This window comes from Lampetra planeri, unplaced genomic scaffold, assembly GCF_965212315.1.
Source record: "Lampetra planeri unplaced genomic scaffold, kcLamPlan1.2.h2 scaffold_1706, whole genome shotgun sequence".
NCBI classification, from domain to species: Eukaryota; Metazoa; Chordata; class Hyperoartia; order Petromyzontiformes; family Petromyzontidae; genus Lampetra; species Lampetra planeri.
Genome location: NW_027614441.1, coordinates 4,605 through 26,371, shown reverse-complemented (window position 1 = coordinate 26,371; position 21,767 = coordinate 4,605). Strand labels below are relative to the sequence as shown.

General features: G+C 43.9%; 3 protein-coding genes across 3 annotated transcripts; all 3 read left to right on the top strand.

The window, feature by feature from the left end:
• Positions 1 to 3,788: 3,788 nt before the first annotated feature.
• LOC144739787 (kinesin-like protein KIF19) lies at positions 3,789 to 12,286 on the top strand (the record flags this gene model as incomplete). Its single annotated transcript, XM_078622688.1, is given in 21 exon segments — positions 3,789 to 3,899; positions 4,360 to 4,447; positions 4,987 to 5,128; positions 6,930 to 7,062; positions 7,185 to 7,320; positions 7,323 to 7,392; positions 8,483 to 8,630; positions 8,722 to 8,842; positions 9,177 to 9,316; positions 9,318 to 9,336; positions 9,436 to 9,610; positions 9,769 to 9,811; positions 9,813 to 9,980; positions 10,089 to 10,359; positions 10,479 to 10,603; positions 10,694 to 10,857; positions 10,945 to 11,050; positions 11,231 to 11,348; positions 11,407 to 11,789; positions 11,925 to 12,087; positions 12,159 to 12,286. Coding segments are annotated over 21 exon segments (2,952 nt in total), but the record flags the coding sequence as incomplete, so codon positions are not given.
• A 2,128-nt stretch (positions 12,287 to 14,414) lies between these two features.
• Positions 14,415 to 16,004, top strand: LOC144739786 (uncharacterized). The gene is made up of 4 exons (XM_078622687.1): positions 14,415 to 14,763; positions 14,910 to 15,110; positions 15,334 to 15,463; positions 15,545 to 16,004. Exons 1-4 carry the CDS (start codon positions 14,415 to 14,417, stop codon positions 16,002 to 16,004), a joined length of 1,140 nt encoding a protein of 379 aa, XP_078478813.1.
• Positions 16,005 to 16,870: 866 nt separating this feature from the next.
• RAP1GDS1 (Rap1 GTPase-GDP dissociation stimulator 1) lies at positions 16,871 to 19,948 on the top strand. Its single transcript, XM_078622686.1, is given in 6 exon segments — positions 16,871 to 16,958; positions 17,661 to 17,768; positions 18,485 to 18,607; positions 18,687 to 18,812; positions 19,477 to 19,707; positions 19,710 to 19,948. Coding segments are annotated over 6 exon segments (915 nt in total).
• Positions 19,949 to 21,767: the final 1,819 nt, after the last annotated feature.

The window sequence follows — 21,767 nt, the reverse complement described above, 5'->3', positions numbered from 1 at the left end:
AACAGCACCAGTGCTTTTTTTTTTAAAAAAGATAATCTAGAATTGATAGCAACCTTGTTTATCTTCACACAGGCCATTCAGAACATTCTGAAAGTGCATTCGAAGTGCAACTAAGTGATGAATACAGTTGAACAGCACTGGGTGCACACTTCCATGGTGACCACATGGTCAGTTGGGGATAAGGGTGAAAAGGTAAATGAACGAGAAAATGCATATGTAGACACTCTCTAGATATGGTGCACAGATACATGGCACACAAACAAAAGCACTCCTAATCTCTCCAACACATGCATGGACCTCCAAATGAGCTGGACAAAACAGAATGTGACCTCATGACGTCAGAAGCCCAAATGCTGGACACAGATATTAGCAATAAAATGTGATATCAGTGTGTACAGGTGGTTTGGACCCTATCTATGTGTGTTTGTTTAGGCCACGGCTGCAGATTTCCTTTTTTTAATTAAGAGGACATTATCATTAATCATACTTTCATTGTTATTGCGTGTAAGAGAGCATGTGCAATAAATATGTCTTAAAAAGTGTCTAACTGGCCATGAATATGGGGAAATAACTCATATTTGACCTATCAAATATTGAATATAACCTATTCATGTTCAGTGTGTATTGAGAACATGTAAAATATATGGGGTTTTTTTTTTTCATTTCATCATCATGCTTCTGACATCATCTGACCTATCTCATATCTTGGTCCAATCCACAGTAAGGAAACAAGTGTCCACAAAATGTGTTGATGTCCACTGCTGAGGTTAGTGTTTTTTCACAAGAACCATGGCTTGTCAGACTGCACCACATTCAGGCTCTCAGTTAAGGATCTTCAAGATGGCTGCTTGTCTGTTGAACACAACAACAGAGTGCTGATAAGGAGAAAAATAGAGGAAGGGTGCACCATCACACCCCGCTGCTTTTCATGGCTTTCAGATAAGTCCATCATGCTAATTGGTTTCATGTCGCCTCATAAGCAAGCTGCTGTTTTGACTTTGGCTGATTCTTGTGAGGATATGAATTTTTAAAACGCCTCTTTTTTTCATAGCCACAGTGTGTAAATTCACGCTACGCCTATTCATTCTGTCAGCCTCCAGGGTCAAGTTCAATCGAGCCGGGTTTTATATCCAGTGACAAGCGACTGTAGCATGTGATGTGCATTGTAACTGGAGACAGAATGACTGAAACTGCCAAAATTGTCACCCGCTTACAGGGGCTGTCGACCACGAAATTGCTCTCCATTTTCCTTCATGCACTCATTTAGGCTTTTGTCTCTCTGTAAAAATCCTCGTGTCCCTCACTTGATGGCCATGAATTAGTCAGCAGAGTACGGGGAGCTAATTTTAGCCCTCACTAGAAAGGCTGACATGGAGATTGCTCACGTCATAATATGTTATTTTCCAGGAAACCAGGGACACCGCTAATTATTTTATTCTAGAAGAGCAGATACATATGCTAAACCTTGAACAGAGTTAACCAGCTTTGGAGAACTTTGCTCAGACTTGCTCTGTGTTTTTGGCGGGTGTTAAACCACAGTTCAAAGATGTGCTCTTCGTTGCCAGAGCTACTCATCAGTTTGTAGAGTAGCTCAGTTTTAACTTTGCTGAATTCCGGATTTCGGTACAATAACACTTCTTCCTAATTGATGACTGATGAAAAGTTAGATTTGAGTCAACATTCTGTGTGATAGGGACTGACTTTACACTGTAAGTACCTGTTAGTATTACAATGTCTGTGCGGTTGCACCATCTTACAGTAGATCCTGTGATAGCTTATGGTATTGTGCTTATACAATTATCTGAATTGAATAATCTGAATTGATTATTTTGAGGCTCAGTGGTGCTTCAGCTATCGTCACTGCACAAACAAAGAGTGTTATAAACACATCACACATCCTCTCACTCTGTGCAGAGACACAACCACACTGTGTGGGTGTGTGCTGTCTGCAGATGGTGAGGTCAGTCACATGCCTTGTTCCACCTTCTGGATACTGCAGCAGGCATGAAAGGCTGTTTTTTTAGTTGCCATGAATGAAGATATGTTTCCATGCATCTGTGGATGGGAGTAATGTGGTAGACTGAATGGTTCCAAATGTTCCGTAACCTGTTCGGTGCACCCATGGCAGGTTTTTGGCAGGTACAGAGGCACACACACAGAGGCAGGGTTAATCCATTGCCTCCCCTGACTAAATCAACGTCTATGTGTGCGCCAGACGTCAGTGCTCTAGTAAAACTGACCTGAACTTCACCCCTTTGTTTCCTGGAAGCTTCTTGTTTGCGCTGCACAGGGCACCTGTGCTGGCAAAGCCTAAACCCTGGGATGTTGTCTGCAATTTATTATTGGCATAGACACCAAGAGACACATCCCCAGACTTCCAGGCACAAGTGTGGACTGGTCATTAGAGCTGGTCCGTGTTATCAGACCAGTTAAGAAAAATTAGTGGTATAGAATCTTTCCAAGCAGCAGCTGCTGACCGTGAATGTTCATGGGTGGAGCTGAGGAAGGTACTGTAACTCAAGAAACACAGATGACAGATGGGACTAAAGGTGTTATCAACACCTTTAGTCCCTAATGATTTCCCCAAGCGCATACACAGGGACCAAAGCAACACACCCCGTTTGATTTGCATCAGCCTTCACACGACGTGTCTTTCATTTAACGACAAGCTGCCTTATGGCTGGCTAAATTTGCTAATGTATCTTTTTCTCACTAATAATGAGAGGGAGGATTGAGGATATGAGGTGACACGTGTTAACAGGCAAAAGATGATACATTTATATTAGGTGTATGTTTATATGTTTGTAAAATGATGCTCAAGTTCATCATTCAGCAGAGCATGAAATATTAAAGTTTGCCGTATGAAAGGCACTTTGCAGCTGCTTCAGTTCTTACCAGTGATGACTCATACTTCCTCTGGCTCTGCACTTGCGTTACCTGAAGCTTCTGCCTTTAGTGTATCTGACCTCCAATCAGAGAGTAACATGTCCTTGTTCTCAATACCTTTTCCTGTGAAATGCGATCAGAACTCCTACGTCATTCCGGCTGGACAGTTTGCAAAGAAAGGTTAGAGGAGGAGCAGGAACTTAATAGGATGGAGGGTGCAAAGGGTCAGTGAGAGTTTGAGCTGTTCTTTGCAGGCCCTTGTTACTTCTCGAGAACAATGGGGAAACCCTGCATCACCACCAGCCAGGGTCGTCTGTGACCACAGCAGATACATGAGGCAGACCCCCCCCAAACAGACTTAACTCATGTTCCTCTATGCATCTCCCTCTAGAGTTCTTCACCCTCTTCTCCTTCCCCTCTATTTTGCTGATTGCAGCCTGTGTGAGTGGACCATGTTCCCCACCTTCATCTGCTGTTGTCAGTTTATTACAAGTGAAATCTCCCCCCTTGAATTTCAATTGAGAGGCTTCAAAGTGAGCGGCTCAGTGGTTGAGAGGGTCATCAAACAAGCCGGATGCTTCGGCGTCACAGGCCTTCGAGGACTCTCTCGGCCCACTGCTAAACAACTGAACCCTTGCAGGCTATCCCAAATAGCCTTAAAGAAACAGATAACTGTACAATTGTGTATCTGTTTTCCTCTTGATTTATGCTTTAATCATCTTCACAATAAATGAAAACCGCACCTCCTTAGAAACGCCTCATCTGTTATCCATCCATATCCCACTGATCTGACACATCTGACATCCCGACCAGTTAGTTCGATGGTTGACGTGACGGCCTTAAACGGCCTTCTCTCCCTGTATGTCTCTATGTGACTCTTTTCTGTCTCTTTCTCTCATTAGATGGTGGTTCTGATGGATCCCATGGAGGATCCAGACGACATCCTGCGTGCCAACCGCTCCAGGGAAAAGACATACATGTTTGATGTTGCGTTTGATTTTTCAGCCAGTCAGGTTAGTCAAATTGATTCCATCGCTAACTCACTCCTAAAATCCGGCAGAGACTGTACCAACGTTCAAGCTTTCCAAATCCATCTATCTTTTTAAATTAGCTATTGATGTTTGATTGTCTCTATCCAGTTTTAAATGCAGTATTAAAGTTTACATTCTATTTTTGTTTTATGTCTAATATCTGATGTATGTGTATATTTATCATTGTAAAGTGTCTTTAAGCACCTGTAAATGCACTTAAAATTAAGGTAAGATAAATCTCCATGAAATATTAACAAATATGGACAGACCATTTTGACCATGTTGCATACAGTAGATGCTAATAAACTTAGCCAGAGGGTGAAACATACAATTTAACCATTAGAATCGACAGGTGAAAATGACAGACCTGTGTGGGCTAGTTCAGGCTACAACGTACCTCTTAAAAGTCAGACCATAAATCAATTTGTGTTCGCGTCTGCAGGAGGAGGTGTACCGAGCTACAACCAAAGGACTGATTGAGGGCCTCATATCAGGATACAATGCCACCGTGTTTGCCTATGGACCCACAGGTTTGTGTGTGTGTGTGTGTGTGTGTGTGTGTGTGCTCATGGATGAATTTACCATTCATTAATAATTATTTTTGACCCTTGTTCATTCTAAATCCCTTGTGTCTTTTTTGGCAAATTGTAGTGTAGGTCTGATTAGAAAGTGAGTCATGCTCCACTCCCACGTTTCCAGTGGGCAGGGACAGATTGTCAAAGACCAGTCAACCTCTATTTCTGCATGTCAGGGACCCATCTGCCTCTCCTCTGCATTCTGTGACCATCTGTCCAGAGAGTCTGTCTCTTTTGTCTCCTCATGTGGGGAAGGTGACACCCTGACCAGAGTCAGTATGTTAGTACATGTGAAGTTGCCATTAAACCAATGGACAACTGGATTATATGTGATCATTTTAAGCAACAGGCCCTCTTCTTTTACTCGCTGACATTTTGTTTTTAACAGTGTTGCAGACGTGAACACAAATACCACGACTATAAAATGTCATTGAGGGCAGACGAGCATCTCCCTGAAAACTGATCAATGTATTCCATTTCTTTTCTGTGTTCAGGTTGTGGGAAGACATACACAATGCTGGGGACAGACAAGGAGCCGGGCATTTATGTTCGAACCCTGAACGACCTGTTCCGCGCCATTGAGGAGACCAGTGACGACATGCTGTACAGTGTGTCTATGTCTTATCTAGAGGTAATGTCATTCTCATTACAAACAGGCTGCACTGACCGGTAATGCAGAGGACATTAAACATCTGACAAGTGTGTGACAGACTGTCGCTGCTGAATCACTTTTGCAGGGGTTTCACATCTAGGATTTGAGTTGTCCCCAACACTTTTCCTACACCGGTAAATTCAATTCAGTTGTTTTATTTGCGTTGTTATTATTGTGGCTGAAATTGCTGAGAGATGAAACAAGCTCCAGAGCTCATTAAGGTGTACCACATTTGAAGGAAGATGCCGTTCATTACAATTGAGGCCAGTTGAGTATTTTCTGTCGGCACAGCGTGAATCTGTCTGTGTATGTCATTGATTGGCCAGCTACTGACTGCAGCCTGTGTAATAATTTGAGGTGAATTAAAACCACTTGAAGTGATGTCATGTGGTGAGTCAGTCAAAGCTTTTCAGCAGATTTCAGTCCGTGGCTCAGAAAACTGCACGGAAATCAACAGTCAAAAGTCTGCTTTTTGTTAGTATGTTAAATGTGTATAGTTTATATCAGCAAACAATCACTCGCACACACTTAGAAAATCCCACACAAACGTTTCACCATGCACATAGCAGGCATATTGTCTTTTCATAGAAGGACGCATGTACACACATGCTCACAAGGGAAATGATTGGCCTCAGCTTTAATGACGTTAAGAGAGGATGGTAACATGCACATAAAGAAATGGGACTGCTTTGTTTACATGTTTGAATTAGATAAAAGAAGTAAGAGAATCCTTGAGGAGAAGTTGATGGATGAGTACAACTTTTGTTATTACGCAGAAAACATGACAAGAGCATTCATCCTTCAACAGGAAATGGAAATGGCACAAAAAAAGCATCTACAAATGTTGCTACTTAAGTGGTGGGTTTGTATCCGACATTGAAATTACATCCTGCACTGTCACTGACTATTACTGTTATTATTCTATTCAATGAAGGTAGATGAAAAATATGTGCTTCTAAAATACAGTGTGGATGTACTCTGACCCCGCTTCAGAACCAATCCTGACATGTGTGTTTGCTGTTTCCAGGGAACAATCTGTTGCCACTGGTACTGCACCACAAAGTTTAACACCATTTTACAACCTGAGCAGCCTCAGCATGCACAGAAGGACAGCAAATGCAAATAGATACATATGTTAGACACCTTTATAATATATCTAGGGCATATAATGCCCTCATGATGGTAATACCAGTAACTGGCGTCATGTTACTATGTGGCATTATGTACATTACTGTATACAACCGCAACAGCAAGAAATCATTAATAACTAATAGAGAGAGCAAACCATAATCTAGCTATTACCAAATGCTATCATTGTAGCATTGTCACTGCTAACATGTTAGCGTTTGTCACTGTGAAAATGTAAAGCACCAGCCTCAGAAAGCCGCCAGCTGGACACTCTACATCTGCAGTAAGCAGGTGGAAAAAATACAACAGAGCAAACATTCTCCTGTCAGTGGGCACGTAAAAAGCATCGACATTTGGTTCTGGGGTTTTTCAAAAAGTTCTCTTCACACCCTCCATGCTCCTGGCAGTTTGTCATCTCGTGGTCACTTTTCTGGTCTTCCCTTCCTTCACTGTGCGCCAATAGCAGCCCAGACAGGTTCCTAACAGGTTCCTTGCTGGAAATGTAGCACTGACCTCCGGCCTCAATGGAGCCTTGTCTGGGAATAGAAACGCCTTCTGCTTCTGCTTCATTCTCACTCTGAGACACAGAACTTCCATTTTTTCAACACTTTTTTCACTCAGTTGATGTTTTCTGTCATCTGTATTGCATTTCTGTAGATCTATCAATGAGATGATCCGTGACCTGCTGAACCCATCGTACAGGCTTTTCTGGACCCTGAGAGAAGATGCAAAGGGAGAAATTCAAGTTCGCTGGCGATAACTGAGGGTGTCGACCATCAACGCACAAGAGGTGAGACAAGCTGCTGAAAACTGCCGAACTTTGTTCAACCTTTTGTTTATTTTTGCTTCACCTTTCATTTATATTATGTCATGTGCAACCAACAATGCAGAACTGTGCCGTGTCCTTCTCAGATCATGGAACTGCTTATGAAGGGGAAACAAACCAGCGCACACAGGCGCCAACAGCTGCCAATTCAGACATCATCTCGCTCCCACGCTGTGCTGCAGGTGGGGCTGTCAAACATGCAGAGCCGATGCCGTGACGTCCTTCAGAGGTCCGCTTCGCACGCCTCTTCATGATCGACCTCGCTGGCTCTGAAAGAGCAGCACAGGAGCGTATGTGTGTGTTTAGATAAACATGGTCTTTACAATATTCACTCAGTCGAAAAATTTACCAAACCCTGTTGAATTTTGTTGTATTGTGAACTTTTACTTACTTTTTTGGTAATTTGTACAACAAAAATCTCCTCTGAGAGCTCAAATTTATTTGCATTGCAATATTTTTTTCATCAAATGGTGTCTGATGTGGACTGATGCTACATAGTGAAACATAACAGTAATTATACGGTATATTGGCACATTCGTGCATTCATTGTTGGATTAAGTTGATCAGAGTGGATCACGCTGAATGTGGAAAAATTAACAGTCTAGAAATTGCCCTTTATAATATCATAAATGAACCAAAAAGTCAGTAAAATATGAAGTGTTGATTGAATGTCATTGTCATTCTACAATCACACAGACAAGAGGAGAGCTATTCTGGGAAAGTTAATTTGCCGGGTTGATTTATTGCTTTGGCCTCTTTATTCCCACAGTCAAGTGGGGATGTTGAAAAGCATTTGCTCAGAGCCTGTCACTCAGTTTTCAAATTGAGTCTGCTCTGTAGAGGCGCGTCATTGTTGTCAGCCCCGACTCGTGCACACACACTAATGGAGCAACATGTAAGCAGCTGGGGAGTGAGAGCACTTATTTACCATGGAAACAGTCGTACTCCCTTTGAATAGCACGTATTGGCCTCTGTTAAGAAGAACTGAACAGGACAGAGAGCTGTTTGTCACTGGATGCTGTTTTTCCTGCCATTTAAAACGGACAGCTGCATGTGGGTAAGAAGAACTCAGAGGATTTCATGTGGGAGAGTACACCATCTCCTGGCCAAGACGTGAAACATGACAGATACTCTGATAAGATTACTCAGAACTATAAAATTATACTTTTATTAAGGCCTGGAAATCAGTCAACTTCACATCCAGCTGCAACCTTTTGACATATTATTTCAGCAGCAGAATCTGTCTTTATATACAACATCTTAGTGTATATAATGAAAGATATTAAAACATATTCCCCTCTTGTTCCATTTTTTAACAAATATATGGAAAACTGAACTGTAGTTTGTAAAATGTTTTGTATGTATTTGTCTGTGTATCCATCAGGACTCAGAACAGGGGCCAGCGGTTGAAGGAGGGAGCCCACATCAACCGTTCTCTTCTGGCTTTGGGCAACTGCATCAACGCTCTCAGTGACAAAAACGGCAATAAGTATGTCAACTATCGAGACAGCAAGCTGACTCGCCTGCTGAAGGTACAACAATCTAAATAAGTTACAGTGCAGCACCTTTGTGTTTGATGACTAATTATTTACCTTCTTCTTTTTGTGTGTCTGCGGTTGACAGGACTCGCTGGGCGGGAACAGCCGAACTGTCATGATAGCACACATCAGTCCAGCCTCTGTGGCGTTTGAGGAGTCTCGTAACACACTGACGTATGCGGACCGTGCCAAAAAGTATCGAACAAAGGGTGAGTTTAGAACACAAATTAAGTAATCCGAAGTAGTTTTTTTTATCTCTTGTATTTGTGTTATTCTTCACACTATTAACTTTGTTTTGTGTGCTGACAGTGTTGGGTCCCAAAGTCAGATAACTCACTCGCGTTACGACAAATTTCTCTGTTAATGTATTTCTGTTGGTTGCCTTTTTGCCGTCCTGTCAATTTTCAGTTTTTGTCACAGAATTAAAAAAATAATAACGATAAAAATGGAACACGGTTCTACTAATGATACATACAATAATAAAGAGATAAAAAGTTTATGTTTTTGCTCAGAATTGTATTTCTCAACATTGTGTGCTTCAGGTAAAGAAGAACATGATAAATGTCTCATACCACATTGCTCAGTACACCAGCATCATCTCCGACCTGCGCTGTGAGATCCAGCGTCTCAAGCAGAAGATCGCAGATCAAGCAAGCCGCAGCTGACCACAGACAGGGGCCCGACATCCGCCATGTTCAGGGTGAAGCCTTGTTCCCTCCCCCACTACCAGTGGCTCAAACTACGGACCAAACGACCGAACTGTTTGTAATGGACATCGCTCTCGACCTGTCATCTGCAGCGGAGGTCCAGGCTCATTCCAGCCAGCAGAGTCGCGCTGAGATGGATCAGTTGAGGGAGCAGCTTCTGGATGCGTTCCGCCAACAGATGGAGATCAGGAGGAGCCTGGTGGAGCTGGAGAACAGCAACATGGAAATCCAGATTGACTCCTCCAGACACCTGCTAACTATCGCAGAGTCAGTGTGTGTTTGTCTCTGCTCCCATGTGATTCTTAGACATTCAGGAATCCAGATCCAGTTAGTCATTGAAGGCTCCAACGATTACTTCACAATCTCCAGCTGTTATGTTTCATCTCAGATGTTGTCAGTTAAAATCTTCTCTTCTTTTTTCGTAGCTGGGAGCAGGAACGCAGAAGGCGAAGGAGGAAGTGGCGAGCAGAAGTGGCGAGCAGAAAAGAGAAAGGAAAGTGTGAATAAGGATGAAAGTGAGAAGGACTCCGACTGCCCGGAGTCTCCTCCAGACAGCGCAGAGACTCAGGAGGTGGCGATGGCCAGAGAAAACCTGGGTGTGCTCATGGCTGAACAGAAGAAGATCCAGAAGCAGAAGGTAGAATTATTTATCTTCTTTTCGAACTGAGAGAGTTGAGGTGATAATGTTTGTGTCAGTCGAGGGTAGAGTGTCCATCTCTGATTGGTTGTCTCACTCATCCACAAGGCGTTGCTTGAGCACAGATTTCTAGGGCTTCGCGATCAGGCCCGGCACCTGGAGGAGCTGCTCCCTCGTCGGGTGAGCTCGGAGGAGCAGCGCGAGGTGCTGGGGCTCCTCTGCAAGGTCCACGAGCTGGAGATCGAGAACGCAGAGATGCAATCCCACGCGCTGCTCAAAGACAACGTCATCCGACAGAAGAATGTTGTCGTGCAACGGTTCGAGCAGCATAGACACCTGTGTGACGAGATCATACAGCAACAAAGGCGATTCATCGATGGTGAGTCCAGCGACTCAAACAGACGTTATCTGTCATCTGCTAATTGCTGGGAGGGTTGGACTTTTGTTGTAGACACAGTTCATTTCTGATGTGCTGAACTGTTGATGTCTGTGTTCCAGACCACAGTCTGCCCGTTCCTCCTCATCTCCAGGAGCTGTACGATATGTACATAAGAGAGATGGATGAAAGGAAACTGGACAGGGCCATGGCGCTGGATAAAGTGGCCACCAGACATTCCATGAAGGTAACCGCTGCATGACAACGCCATTTAGTTAGCTTATCTGTTTTCATAAGATGGTCTCAGTGAATACTGATTCAGATTTTTTTTTCCCAGGAGGGCTCGCTACCCAAGATCACTCTGCCTGTTCAGGGTCGGGACAACATGCAGGACATGGAGTCAGACCAGGAGAGTATACGCAACATGTGCACAGACAGCAGGCGAGACCAAGCCAAAATGCGTAGACACACATTACCCCCCATTTTGCCTGAACCTGAGCTGTAAGACATTCTCTGATTGAGTGAATCTATTTGTAGTACATGCCACAGGTCTCCGGTTCTCATTGTGTTTTTCTCTCTCTGTTTCAGGGACAGTAATAGAGTTTTCAAGTGCAGTCCGCATGCCAGGCAGATGAAAAACTCAGCCGTTATGACGCCACCTCCAATCCACATCAACGGAAAGGGTAACAGAGAGGTGAGCGCTTTTCATCTTTGTCCGCCCGAGAGATGTCTCCCATTGTGCAATAATATAGCAAGTTGCTGTTTGAATTTCACTCTGGTTGAACTTAAATTGGAGACAGAACTCATGAAGTCAAAGCACACAACTGCTCTGGGTGTCTGATCATAATGTAGCATCTCTTGTCTGCAGCTGCAGCCACTGGCTCCTGTGAGCTCTCTGAGCAACAGCCATCTCAGCCACAGTGTTTGCAGCCACCTGGACTCATCACCTGAGAGCAGCGAGGCAGGGACCGAGATCCCCATTTGCCGAAATGGTAAGAACTTTTCTCAAATCAGAAAGTAAGCACAGAAACATCACAAATATCTCCACAGAGCGGCAGAACATCCTGAAGGGGGTTCAGAACATTTCAATGAAGGCAGCCCGTCGACGCTCCAAAGCCCTGGAGATGGACGCCTTCCGGTTCCCCCCTCCTCCCTCTCCTCTGGACCCCAAAAAGCAGAAGAGCACATTAAGTGAAACGCCCCCTAGAGGGCTGCCGATGCGCCGGGGCAGGCAGCCCAGCCCTGAGCTCAGACATGCCACCTCAGACGATAACCTGTCCAGCAGCACTGGCGAGGGTCCCGGCCTTCAGGTGACATGGACACGCCCACGCAATCGTCAGGTCGCCACCAAAACACAAACCCCTCGCGAAGCTGACTTTGAAGGTCGCCGCAAGAAGAGGCGTTCACGCTCTTTTGAGGTGACAGGTCAAGGAGTGAGTATATTTCTGCTGTATCCTTGCAGACACACATTTCATTCATGATTGTTGGAGGCACGAAAAACATGATTAAAATCAAAACAAATATTCAGTTCTCATCATTATTGTACTTTTCCTTTCCTTCACTTGTAGCTGCCTCAAACCAAGTCAACTACAGCTCAGAGGTTCCGTCCTCTGGACAGCACATCGGACCCCCATCTCCACATCACCCAACCCCAGGCCCCCGTGCTCCGCCCCCAGTACAGAGGCATCCCGCTGACTAAAGTCAGGGCACCCTGCAGCACCCACCAAACAGGTACACCACTGTCAGTATCTCTGCATGGACATTCCTCTTCAGCTCTCTTCACCATGAAACTCCTTCTGCAGGCTCAAATGCTGAGTCATCCACATCCCACCTGAGTAACCTGAAGCGGATGCCCCATCTGCGGCAGCCTCAACCTCTCCTCTACATCACCACGACAGGCGGCAGCGGCCAACGGACACGCAAACACTGAGCCATCATCTGTGTTTACTCTCAACACCAGCCCTGACACGCAAACCAGCAACCCATCATCCATAGGAGGAACTCTCAGAGATGGACCAGCATGCTTACAGACTCCAAAAATGACTAGTAGAGTTTTCTGTCACATTTTGACTTCAGCTTCTCGTCTTACTGTGTTCGATTCCAGGTTGTCGTGAATGCAAAACTGTGATGTTTGTAATGTTGGTACTTGTTACAGTTATTGTGTTCATGGGACTTGACCCTGTAAGAAAACAACGTTATTTGATGAAGGATAAAAAAAACTGAAGGGGTATTACACTAACTCCAGTGTCATATCTGTATGATGAACAGTGGTCTGCTGTCAAATTGTTTCTTGTTGGTGCAGTTTTGCAATTGACTGACACGCTGATTCCTGAGAGAGAAAATTTGGATTGATGTGCACTTCTGGATTCAAACTTTTCATGGTATTTGACATACCCCAGGTCTATGCCTTTTTATCTGACTGGAAAATGTCATGCTTAGTTGTGTATATGTATAGTACCACATGATGCTTTTCCATCTTCTGTGGCTGTATTTTTCATTATTTAACTGATGCCTTTTATTTTATTTTGTTGACATTTTAATAATTGCTACTTCAATGCTTTATTTTGTACATTTTTTTATCAGTACTCAAATAAATTGAAATGATACAAGGGATATGTTGGGTATTGTGTGCTAACTTCTTTGTTTTTTACATCAGAGTTAAATTAATATGGGTGGCATTAGATACTAATATTGCTTTCAGACAAGTCCAATTGTCTTTCGAGTGGATTTTAGAAGATGGTCTGGAACTAAAGTGTGCTGTTATGGCGCCATCTGATGGACAATTTCTGCCTTTATCTCACTTTACATAGTTGATGAAATAATATCGATATAATAATATATATTCATATATAAAAACAATTTTACATCTATATTTATCTAGCTCTATTTGTATGTCCACAAAAACTAAAATGATACGAGAATACAACATGATATAGCATGCTAGACTGTATTTTATAATGTATAACGAGCCTAGTTTTATTTTGAAAATAAACGGAAATGACCTGTCCTTTAGTAACTGATAGAAATCATGTCCAATGAGCTATAACTGCCTATATGATTGACGTGGCTCTCGACCAATGAATGCTCGGATTATGGGTCTCAGACATTGAGCCACGTACGGCTGATTTGCAACCCGCCGAAGCAACAGCAGAGAAGAAGGAAAAATGTCGCTTGATTCGACGAGGACCGTTCTAGGATCAGTGGCATTTTAGGGGGGAAAAATCCACACAGCCATTCGGTGAGTGGGACAACCGTCACTAGTTGCATCCGTGGTCAGCGGGTAGAATTGTTTTGTAACGACTGAAGCCCAGTACTTTGTTCTGTGAAAACGTTTGCTCTCCGGTTAGCTGAAAACACAGCACCGGCCGCGCCTGGCGGCCATGATGAGGTTTATGCGGGACGAATGTGTTGATAATGTTTTGTTGAAAGTAACTGACGTTGTTTCATTTACGAGTTTTACTAATGCGGACAAGCAAGTAGATGAAGCGAAAACCTCCAACACCAACACTCAGTATGTTATGAATATGTTATTTCCAGTTGTCAGTAAATACTTATGATCAATGTCTTCATTTTTTGTTATGCAACTGCATCTTTTACTTTTGGAAAGAACTGAGATGATGTCTGAGCTCATGATTTACTGGTCAGAGATCAGTTTTTCAGTATTCTTCTTTTTATAAAGTACAAATATAGAACAACCATGTGAGGAATAATTTTCCCCACCATTGTAAAATACCGAAAAATCACCCACATTTTTTCATTAAAATGTTTTAATCCAAATATTAAAACTGTACATGCTACAGTCTTTTCCATTTAGGTGAATTTAAATTGATGAAGTGTGATTTGTTCATCTCTTTAACCTAAATGTCTGTTGTCTTACATATTTGTCTTACAGAGTGAGATCATTGCCCTGAGTGGCTGTGCTCTTCATGAAACTAATACCAGGAAGTGAAAAACAAACCAAAGTGAATGGGTCAAGTACCACCGTAAGTCTCAGCGTACGTGAGTGACAAGTGATGGACCAATCTACCCGGGTGGTGGGTCTGGATGCCCAGGGGAACATGGTTTTCACTGTGGTGAAGCCAGTGATGGGAATATTCCAGGTGTCTTCAGAGCAAGCAGGCAGTGTCACACAAGCAGGTATGGGCCTGCAGGGCTTATCTGAAAACACGCTGGTGCTCCCTCAAGAACATGGCCAGGGGCTGCTGGACCAGAACCAGGTGGAACTGCAATCTGTCCAACCTCATATTCAGCCCCAGATGCAGGTTTCTGCCCCAGTCCAGACTGAGGAGGTTCATCAGAACAAGGATCCTCTGTCAAACACAAGCACAAATCCGGGGTTTACAACTCAGATGCCATTCGCAGAGGTTTCGTCGCTCCTGGATCCCAATATGAAAGGCTCCAAGGCTCGTAAGTGCTCAGCTGAAGTAGCAGAAATAATAGACCTATACTAAACAGAACATATAACATCTGCATCTGACTCTGCCTTCAGGTTGTTGATTATTTAAAATGCCACCACTTTAAGCTTTGTCACTCATCACCTCCTGAATTCTTAGGAAAGTATCTCATCTCGTATGATGAAATTAAACGGCGTCTGCAGGCCCCAGAGAAGATGTCCCTGCGCTCTCTGGCAGCCTACACCCGGGTCAGCAGAGGCCCCGCCAGCAAAAAGACACTTCTGGAGTCGTTGAATGTTCTCGGCCTGACACCGAGCACGACCACATCTGTGTCCTCGTCCTTCTCCAAACTCACTGAAGGTGAAAGATCAGTGTGCATTATGTGAAGTTTTGTTGAATCTCCACCGCAGTCGTAAAGTTGTCACAAACTTGAACATCCAATCTGTTGAGTCAAGGGTGCACAGACTACCCGTATCCCATAAAGGTACTTTCTGAACAAATGAACAAACTGGCTGCTGCCTGAAAACATGGCATGAGTTCCTAAAACTGTAAAGGAGCCTGACCAGTGTGTGTATGTTGTCAGGCGACACCAGAGCCCTGTGTGACGATATGAAGGACTTCTCCCATGATTACATTGACTACAACAACATGGCAAAACAACTGATCCCTGAGACAAACACAGTCCAACACTGGTCCAAAATCATTGAAACCAAGTACGTTTTTATGCGTTTTTATGTATAAATTTTAGACTTTAAATAAACAAAGTGGTAACAAAGATGAACTCTCTTTCTTAGGAACCATCTTGAGGACATGAGGAAGTGTTTCAGAGACCCGGTAAACAGCGGTGCATTTGACAACGTCACTCATGGTCTCGGTCTGGGAATTTTGGACGTCGCCCTGGACATGATCATCACGGCGATTGAACAACAGATTCACATTCTGTCGGGTGCGGCGGCATCTGACCCGGCTGACGCCGGTCTCCCCTTGCGGCGCATCCGCAGGAGACACCGAAAGACTCGCTCTGTTGATACCGAGAAGCCCAACAAAGGTGTCAAAGAGCAAGGGAAGGTCATTTCCAAAGGCAAGGGACGAAGCCGCGTCAGGAAGAAGGTGCATCAGGAAGCTGGAGAGCTGGTTCCCATGGAAACCCAAGTGGAGCAATGCAAGACGGACGCGGAGAGTAACGTCTTAACACTAGTTTCCGTCGGATACGAGACCATTTCCAGCGGTCTCAATACAACCGGATCGGTTTGACACCCGGTCACAGACAGACATCTACGTCATGCTCAGGAACGGCCAACAGATTCAGTTCAACAAGAGGAAACAAGCAGGAAGTGTAATGATGGCGCCAGGCGGGCGGGCGCCACACAAGCTGAACAGGGTTCTTTCAGCTCAGTGACGAGCCTCCAGCAGCCGCCCGTAGCATTTATTGGATATTCATTTGGACGAATCCAATCATGTTGCTTTTATCGTATGTTCCCACTAACCCATGCGCACACTTCCAAAACAAATAAGGGTTGTGCAGCTGTACTTGATTGAGATCTTGACTAAATCCTTCACGTTGAGAACCTGGTTGATGTGTTGTTCATCTTTTAGGAAGGTGTCTAGAGTGTTGGCTCATTAACTTTGATTTGGATTGATTTCCCGCAGGATTAAGAACATCTGTCATCTCAACTACTGGAAAACGTGCCATGGTAAGAAACTGTTGGGGTCTAAAACATGTGCCCGATGCTCACCTGCCACTTTTGTTTTTAGTCAGATTCTTCTGGAAGCTCAGAGGGATTTTGGGCAGTAGGAGCCAGCCAAGTGCTAATACCTGAGCTGTATACGTACACACACACACACACACACGGAGCGGGGGGAGGAACAGCTTTAGTGAGGATTTACGGAGTATTAACCCTGAGAGGGGACAGAGCTCACAGTCACACCACACAGGTGAAGATAAATGTGCTGGCTCCGATCACGCTGCGGAGGGAGAGACGGTGCAGCCGTGAGATTTAAGATGCAGACGAGCTCCAGCTTTTCTTCAACACTCGAGAGTCAAACTGAAGGAGTGTTTTGCATGAAGATCCTGGACCACTTTCTGCAGAGGCTGTCTGAAGACAGTAGGACGGAGCAGAATGGGACATCATAATGTGCCGTTCACGTACACGTATTCACACATGGGCAAACACAGATCCAGCCAGCTACAACCGTACACCCCCAACGGTGAGTGCAACTCCTGTTTGACTTTGAACCATGTGAGTGCTGTGGACCACTGGGATTCACCACTTCACTGCGTTGTTTAAAGCACAACAATATGAATGGAACAGGGTGTGTGGGAGGAGGGGAGGTCCACTGTATGAAAACATAATACAGAAGGGTCCAGCTCAGGCAAAAAAACAGTCATAGTTTTCATTATATGTTCTCAGAATTATGAGATCCGTCTCGTGTATGTTGTTGCGGATTCAGTTCAGAAGCAAACATGGCTCCGTTTTACTTCATACTTGGGTTGAAACATGGCGTTATTCTCATGCTACTGAGGATGCAGACGCTGTGATCGTAACTTGTAATTCCGTGATAGTATTACGGAATTACCAGTTACGTATCTCGTTACTGATGTTTTTTGTATTCGTCCGAGGTGGCAGCAGGACGCTTCCGTGACATAAGGTGGCCAAAATATTAGGAACACGATTAAAATATGATGACCACAAAAACTGAACACAAAGTAGAATTAGCGCCTCTTCTACAACGTCATCAACTGCACGTGTACAATCCTGTAAATGATCCATTTAGCAACAGTGAAGGGACCAGTATGGATGAATCACTGACTGGACTTCATTTCTGTGTTGTCATGTGAATTGTTGCTCTCACACAGCATCTACATCTGATGACCTTTTGTTTATTAACATGTCTCCTTCGCCTCCACAGACAACTTGAACAACGCTCTCGGCGCCATCAGAGTTCTTGGTTTGGAGCTGATCGAGGATGAACTGAAGCCGCATTTGAATACGGTGTTGGTCAACATTAAGGAGCGAAGTGAGTTCACGTGTTTTCAGTCATATTAGACGTTATTGTCACCAAAGCCTCTGTTCTAACCTGTGTTTGTTTATGCATTTGCTGTAACAGTGATACAACAACTCCCTCCCACCTTGCACCCTCAGTGGCAGCTGCACACACTCCCCCTCCCTGCATGACAACACCTCCTAGCACACACACCTGTCAGCGAGGATGAGCTGAGAGATGAGGTGTGTGACAGTCAGAGAACTCGGTAGACGTTAAGCTGTATATGTGTCTCCTAGCGAGGCAGTGATAGACCAGCAGAGGGGTGCAGGGTGGGGTAGGAAGATCAGGTGTCATCCGTCCAACGCACAGATCATCATTGTGTTTTATTATGGGGGCCTGTTGTAACAGAGACACATATTAATATTGTCCATGTTTATTCCTCAACACACGTATCCCGATAAACCCAAGAGTTACGCAACAGACTTTTATATTTAAGAGGAACAAATAGTGTGAAACAATGCACTAAACAAAAGAGTATAGTAATGTTGCACATCAGATGAAACAGAACCTGGGTTACAAGAATCTGTCAGTTGTTTGCATGAAGTATCAAATATTGCAACTGCATGAAGTATCAAATATGAAAATCTGTGTGGCGCCAAAGAGTCAGCACACTCACCAACCCCTGAGTCAACAGGGTTTTCTAGTTAGTCAATGGAGTCTTTTGTTGTTTGTGTTCCACGTCTCTCCAGACAAAGGTGCCCCTGAGCAGGTCGTGGTCAGCGGGATCCTTCCGATTCTGGCTTTGTCTCTGAGGAGCAGAGGTTCTCACACTCTGCTGACCGCCAAACTCGTGGCCGAACTCGCCAAGGAGTGTTAGTTAAATACACACACATAATTTGATCTGTTGATTCAGTCTGTGAGTTCATTCATTCTGTATCCGCTTCCTCACAGCTGTGGTTCGTAGAGGCTTCGGTGACGCAGGCTTGGTCACAGCGCTGCTGTCTGTGCTGACCAGCACCGACCGGGAGCTGCTCGCTCACGCCGTGCAGGCCATCTCTCGTATGGCTTACGAAAGCTGTAAGTACGGGAACCTCATGTACTATGCCGGTGTAGAAATGGTTTTCTGTGATTTCTCCCTCATGCTGTCATTAGATGATTTTTTAAATTTATTAGATTACTTGAATGCAGATGTGTCATCACATTTACTCAGACTTGTAGGGGAGACAAGGGTCACTTGGAACATGTCAAGGGACTTTTCCTCATATGGTAATCTGCCATTTTTTGGAATCAAATTAGGATTTTCTGCTTCTGGCACTTTAATTATACTTTAATCTGTATATTTGCATAACCACTGGTGTTTTTTAACCATCAATGTTATATTATTTTTATATAATTAGACTGCTGGACAACCTTTTTGTCATACACCGTGAACAAAGGTCATCATGAAATAGATCTTAAAAGTCCCAATCACATGAATGCTAACTACTTTTTTCAATATTTCATGAATTATTAATGAGACATTTTCCAGCCATTCATTTACTCTAGGCCTCTGTAATGAACCTGCACTTCTTCAAACCACTTGAATACATTGTCTCAGTGATGGACACTCTAAAGTTAGTGTGGTTATTTCAGTGTGTTTTGATTCGAAACAGCTGTCCCTGGTCTTCACCATCACCCACACTTTGCACACCAGTATAAAATGCTGCATGCCTGAAGTGATTATTCTCTATGTCTCCTTCAGCAAAGCTGCAGGATCAGTTACTGCGGCGAGGTGCAGTTCCTCGTCTTGTTGCCATCCTGCTGCGTTTCTCTGATAGAGAGGCCCTGGAGGAGTTGTGCCTTCAGGCCCTGTGTAACCTCAGCGGTATGGGAGTGGCAGAAGAGGCACGAGTGGTCTGGGAGCGAGGCGTCTCTGTGAGGCCGGGAGAGTCTGTGTTTCATGGAACGTCTCCTCATACCTGTGGCTTTGTTTCCTCGTGACTCTTGTGCACGTGTCTCAGTGGGCAGCAGGTCAGTACATGGTCAGTATCGAGACGTTCCAGCGCTGCTCCCCCTCTTTCTGGAGCTTTCACAGAAACAAACGGAAGGCTCGCTGGTTCCCTTTCTTCAGTTTGAGGAGCTGCTCTAATCTGTACAAGGGGATAAAGTTCTCTACGGGGGACTCTCCTCGAACCAAAAGTCTGAAGACTCTCGTGTTCCACACTTTACTCTGACAGACTCACCGGAGTGAAAAAGACTTTACTGTATTTTTCCTGGTGTTGATGCATCAAACCACACTCTTTAAAAAGGCAAAGGCAGCTCACATAATACCATGGATCATACACCATGGTTCTGATGTGGTTGGTCCTTCAACCAGAACGTGAAATAAAGCAAAAGCAAACAGGACTTCCCTGCTACTTCAGTGCTTCAATGCCGAGTAATTTATTAGTATTTTCCACATTTGAATTTCAGTACCTTCCTAACGAATTTGTGCACAAACATGAATGGAATAGGAATATGTGATATGTGCTACAAACTATCCGTCTGTACACCATCACCTCCCCACCCGCTTCAGGTCACGTTTGTGGCCACACGTCACATACGTGTGGAGACATTGTTTGTCAGAGTTGTGAGTATGAAGGTTACATGTCTAGGAGCATGATTCAGGACTTCTCTGCTAAGTGTTCAATTCCATTTTCACATAAACTGACAAATCAAACCAAACTTTTTTACTTGTTTGAATTGAGTTTATCATCCTCAAAAAGAGGAATGGTGTTTCCTCTGGTGTGTTCCAGACACTAGGTGGCATACACACACTTGATATCCACACAGAGCTCTCTACAGGTATATTATAGAAGTAGAAATCCAGCGTGTGGCTTTGCGCACACACACACAAACACTCACACACTGAATCTAATAACAACAAGCTGCCTGACTGAATATCTCATTGCAAATTCTCAGATATTTACATAGATTTAATTAGTTTACTTTCCTTCGTTAAAATGAGAGTTGTGTGTGACAATGCCTGAGTTAACTCGACCACTTGCTCTTAGACTGTAAATCTGTCGACACAAAGAAAGACACACTTGCATCCGCTGCTCAGTCTCCTCCTCTAATTACTTCTCTCATTGGTTCCGTTGGCTCCAGGCCTCCACACGGGCACGTCCTCCAATCAATCCAAACTTTATTACTCCGGAGGCCACTTTAATATTTGATGTAATGGAGAAGAGGCTCTGGAATTATTTACATTTAGACAAAGAGACGCACACATTTAGTCGTCACTGACCTGATTGTCCTCTGATGGTTCACTTTGTAAACACCCAAACAATTTGATGAACGTCTTCACCAACAGACCTGATTCTCATTACGTCGAGAAAGGCGATATATGAACAGAATATGAAGATTATTTGTACTTGATGCTCTCACCACGGAGCTTGAGGGTTCAGTTAGCTTGCTGTGTTTAAACACCAGTTCAGTGCAATTTATGAAGTACACATGTCAATAGAAAAGTCAAGCAAATGCATTGTGCTCTGTGTCGACCTCCGACAGCAGCAGCACTTGCATCAAATGGTTTAAATCCAACCAGGCAGAAAATGTTAGATGAATGTTAGAAAATGTCAGAAAATAGATATAAAATATGGGAATGTGCAGGCATATTAATGAATTTACTTAGTGCTACAATACTCCTGGAGAATCACTGTAAATGTCACATATTCCTTTTACGAAGTACATCAAATGAATGGATTTGGCGCGATACAAATGAAATATGACCTGACCTGATAGAAACATGAGCAGAACTCAGTGAGAGTAGAACTAAAGTACAACACCTACACGTTATGGTGAATCTAATGTCGTCTGGATGAAGAGTTGGATGTGAAGGATCAAAACGGGCCACGAGTGTCAAGTGACTATACAATAATTATTATATTTATTGTCTATTATATTTAGAAAATATTAGACACTGGTATTATTACCACCCCATGTGCTTTTTGTGATGCATCGCGTTTAATCAATAGCTCCAATCCGTTTCTGTAATAGCAGATGCAGGAAGCA

Bases quoted from the DNA above. Each gene is read 5' to 3' on its own strand.
- LOC144739786 (XM_078622687.1), top strand. From the start codon at position 14,415: ATGGTTTTCACTGTGGTGAAGCCAGTGATGGGAATATTCCAGGTGTCT. The intron at 15,111-15,333 runs GTGAAAGATCAG...GTATGTTGTCAG, and splicing joins CTTCTCCAAACTCACTGAAG to GCGACACCAGAGCCCTGTGT. The intron at 15,464-15,544 runs GTACGTTTTTAT...TCTCTTTCTTAG, and splicing joins TCCAAAATCATTGAAACCAA to GAACCATCTTGAGGACATGA.